The sequence below is a fragment of the Cebus imitator genome, unplaced genomic scaffold (assembly GCF_001604975.1).
Source record: "Cebus imitator isolate Cc_AM_T3 unplaced genomic scaffold, Cebus_imitator-1.0 Scaffold266, whole genome shotgun sequence".
Classification (NCBI taxonomy): domain Eukaryota; kingdom Metazoa; phylum Chordata; class Mammalia; order Primates; family Cebidae; genus Cebus; species Cebus imitator.
Genome location: NW_016107581.1, coordinates 2,012,015 through 2,015,596, shown reverse-complemented (window position 1 = coordinate 2,015,596; position 3,582 = coordinate 2,012,015). Strand labels below are relative to the sequence as shown.

The window sequence follows — 3,582 nt, the reverse complement described above, 5'->3', positions numbered from 1 at the left end:
TTTTTTCAGTAGAGACGGGGTTTCATCACGTTGGCCAGGCTGCTCTTGAACTCCCAACCTCAGGTGATCCACCTGACTCAGCCTCCCAAAGTGCTGGGATTTCAGGCATGAGCCATGGCACCTGGCTGCGTAGTTTGCCTTTTAGCAAATCCATGTGCCCCATGTTACCCAACTCCCTTAGTGAGGTTGTTGTGGGGGGAGCTTCCTGGGGTGGGTTGAATAATGACTCCCCCCATATCCAGGTTCTTTTTTTTTTTTTGAGACTGAGTCTCTGTCACCCAGGCTGGAGTGCAATGTCAGATCTTGGCTCACAGCAACTTCCGCCTCCTAGGTTCAAGCGATTTTCCTGCCTCAGTCTCTTGAGTAGCTGGGATTACAGGTGTGTGCCACCATGCCCGGCTAATTTTTGTATTTTTACTAGAGATGGGGGTTTCACCATGTTGGTCAGGCTGGTCTCGAACTCCTTACCTGGTGATCCACCAGCCTCGGCCTCCCAAAGTGCTGGGATTACAGGTGTGAGCCACTGCACCTGGCCTCCCATATCCAAGCTCTAATCCTTGGAACCTGTGAATATGTGACCTTACATGACAAAAGGGATTTTGCAGATAATTAAATTAAGCTAAAGATCTGGAGATGGGGAGAGGACCCTGAAGTATCTGGGCGGGCTCAGTGTCATCCTCACGTGGGTCCCTGTAAAATGGAGGAAGGGCCGGATGTGGTGACTCACGCCTGTAATCCCAGCACTTTGGGAGGTTGAGGTGGGTAGATCACGAGCTCAGGAGTTTAAAACCAGCTGGGCCAAGATGGTGAAACCCCATCTCTACTAAAAACTACAAAAATTATCCAGGTGCAGTGGCAGGCACCTGTAATCCCGGCTACTCGGGAGGCTGAGGCAGTAGAATCACTTACCTGGGAGGTGGAGGTTGTGGTGAGCTGAGATCACACCACCGCACTCCTGGGCAACAAGGGGGAAACTCTGTCTCAAAAACCAAAAACCAAAAAAACAAACAAAAAAAAATTAAAAAAAAAAAAAAAAGAAAAACACACCAGTCAGGCGCAGTGGCTCACGCCTGTAATCCTAGCACTCTGGGGACCCAGGCAAGTGGGTCACTTGAGGTCAGGAGTTGGAGACCAGCTTGGCCAAGATAGTGAAACCCTGTCTCTACTAAAAATACAGAAAGATTAGCTGGGTGTGGTAGGCACACCTGTAGTCCCAGCTACTTGGGAGGCTGAGGCAGGAGAATCACTTGAACCTGGGAGGCGGAGGTTGCAGTGAGCCGAGACTGGGCCCCTGCACTCCAGCCTGGGCGACAGAGCAAGGCTCTGTCTCAAAAAGTAAAAAAGAGAGTGGGTAAGAGTGTGTTGTTGTGAGCCCGCAGTTTGTGCTGTTTTGTTACAGCAGGAGGAAGGAATGGCCACGCCTCGGCCTGCGCCCGCGACCCAGCGCTTGAGTATTTCCGCAGTGAACACGGCTGTGAAGGAGGATTCGCAGAGACTCTAAATCTCCCCCTGGGTGGATCTGCAGCGCTCCTGGAGGTTTTGGTCTCGTTGGGGGTTCTCTGGGTGGGAAGGCCTTGGGTGGCTGGCACGTGTGCCGGGCCAGTGCTAAGCCCTGTGTGTGGTCAACCCTGGGGCCACAGTGCCCCCTTTCACCCAGTGCTACAGCTGGGTGAGAAACAAGCCCAGAGAGGTTAAGTAACTCGCAGGTCACACAGCCGGGCAGTGCCTAGTGGGCTCCAAACCCCAGAACCCCCGCACCTTTCCGGAGGAAGGCCCCACGGCGGTGGTCCAGCAGGCTGGGGGGCAGCAGCGTGTAGTTGGACATGGTGTTGGCCTTCATGGCGCTGAAGGTTGAGTGCGCCACGACGGAGCCCAGCGCCTCCTTGCTCAGTGGATGGCCCAGGAACTCGCAGATGCGCTGCACAGAGCCCTGTAAGTCCTGCAGGCAGAGAAGAGGGGTCAGTGGAGGGATGGCACCCCGGCCAAGGAAGGGGCGCGGCACCTGGGGTCTGGATGTCCGAGTCCCAACCTCTTTGCCTCAGTTTCCCCAACTCCAAGCTGAGGGGTTAAGTTGTATCACCTCTAAGGCTTTTTGCAGTTTCTGTCTTTGCAGGGTTCTCTAGGTGGGAGGGAATAGGGGGGCTTGGAGCAGAGGTCAGAGCAGGAGGCAGAGGTCAGTGTGCCCCCTTACCCGGATCACCCTTCTTCGAGTTAGAGGCAGGCACTGGCTGGTCTACATCTCGACCTCTTTCTTTCTTTCTTTCTTTTTTTTTTTGAGATGGAGTCTCACTCTGTCCCCTAGGCTGGAGTGCAGTGGCGTGATCTCGGCTCACCACAACCTCCGCCTCCCAGGTTCCAGCGATTCTCCTGCCTCAGCCTCCCAAGCAGCTGGGATTACAGGCACGCGCCACCACGCCCAGCTAGTTTTTGTGTTTTTAGTAGAGACGGGGTTTCACCAAGTTGGCCAGGATGGTCTCGATCTCTTGACCTCGTGATCCGCCCGCCTCGGCCTCCCAAAGTGCTGGGATTACAGGCGTGAGCCACCGCGCCCGGGCTGTCATCTCAGACCTGCCCCTCCCCTAGGCCCCTTTGCAGGATGGCCCCACCAACCACCCAGGAGCCTGGCGTCCCTCTCTGGGTGCCCATCACCCCCAAACCCCATTCGTCATCAGCGCTATCCCTCCCTGCCTGCCTCCCCTTACCATGTCCCTTCCTCTGTGTCCCAATAGCCTAACTCTGCTCGGTGCTCCTCCTCCCCTTCCTGGTCCCACGTCCCGGCCTGCTGCTCCACAGCCTCCCTGCCTCCAGTCTCCATCTGTCCCCCCACAGCCAAGCTCACCCTGCTCCTCACTGGCTCCCAACTCTCCCATGGCTCCTGAGTATCCTGGGACAGAGTCCCAGACCCACACCCAGCTTTTAAGAATAGCTGTGGGCTGGGCGCAGTGGCTCATGGCTGTAATCCCAGCCATGGGATTGGGAGGCTGAGATGGGCGGATCACTTGATGTCGGGAGTTCAAGACCAGCCTGGCCAACAAGGTGAAATGCTGTCTCTACTAACAATATAAAAATCATCTGGATGTGGTGGTGGGCATCTGTAATTCCAGCTACTCAGGAGGCTGAGGCAAGAGAATTGTTTGAACTGGGAGGTGGAGGTTGCAGTGAGCCAAGGTCCCACCACTGTACTCCAGCCTGGGTGTCAGAGTGAGACTCTGTCTCAAAAACAAAACAAAGCAGTGATCTGGTCTCAGCTCTTCCAATCCCTCTCCCACCCTCTCCCTCTCCTTTTGGGATTCACCATTTCCTATACATTCCTCCCCCAGGCCTTGGCATGGGACCTCCAGAAGGGCCCACTGCCACGGCTGCAACTCAAATATTACCTTCCTTACTGAGTGCCTGCTATGTACCAAGCTCTGGTCCAAGCCACCCATATATTTGTGCCGATCCTGCCGTCAGCTTTGCAAGGGAAGTGTTATTATCTCAATTGGCAAACAGAGGCCCAGAGAGGGAGAGACACTTGTCCAAAGTTACACAGCCAGAGAGGAGCTCAGGCTCCTGAAGCCCTTAGTCTTTGACTCTGCCTCT

At 55.1% G+C, this 3,582-nt stretch overlaps 1 protein-coding gene across 1 annotated transcript in view; it reads right to left on the bottom strand.

The window, feature by feature from the left end:
* Positions 1 to 3,582, bottom strand: part of SULT2B1 (sulfotransferase family 2B member 1) — a 47,476-nt gene that overhangs the window by 1,374 nt on the left and 42,520 nt on the right. The window contains exon 6 of the mRNA XM_037728513.1: positions 1,759 to 2,009. Coding sequence (XP_037584441.1) covers positions 1,759 to 2,009 — 251 coding nt within the window. The remainder of the gene's footprint in view (positions 1 to 1,758; positions 2,010 to 3,582) is intronic.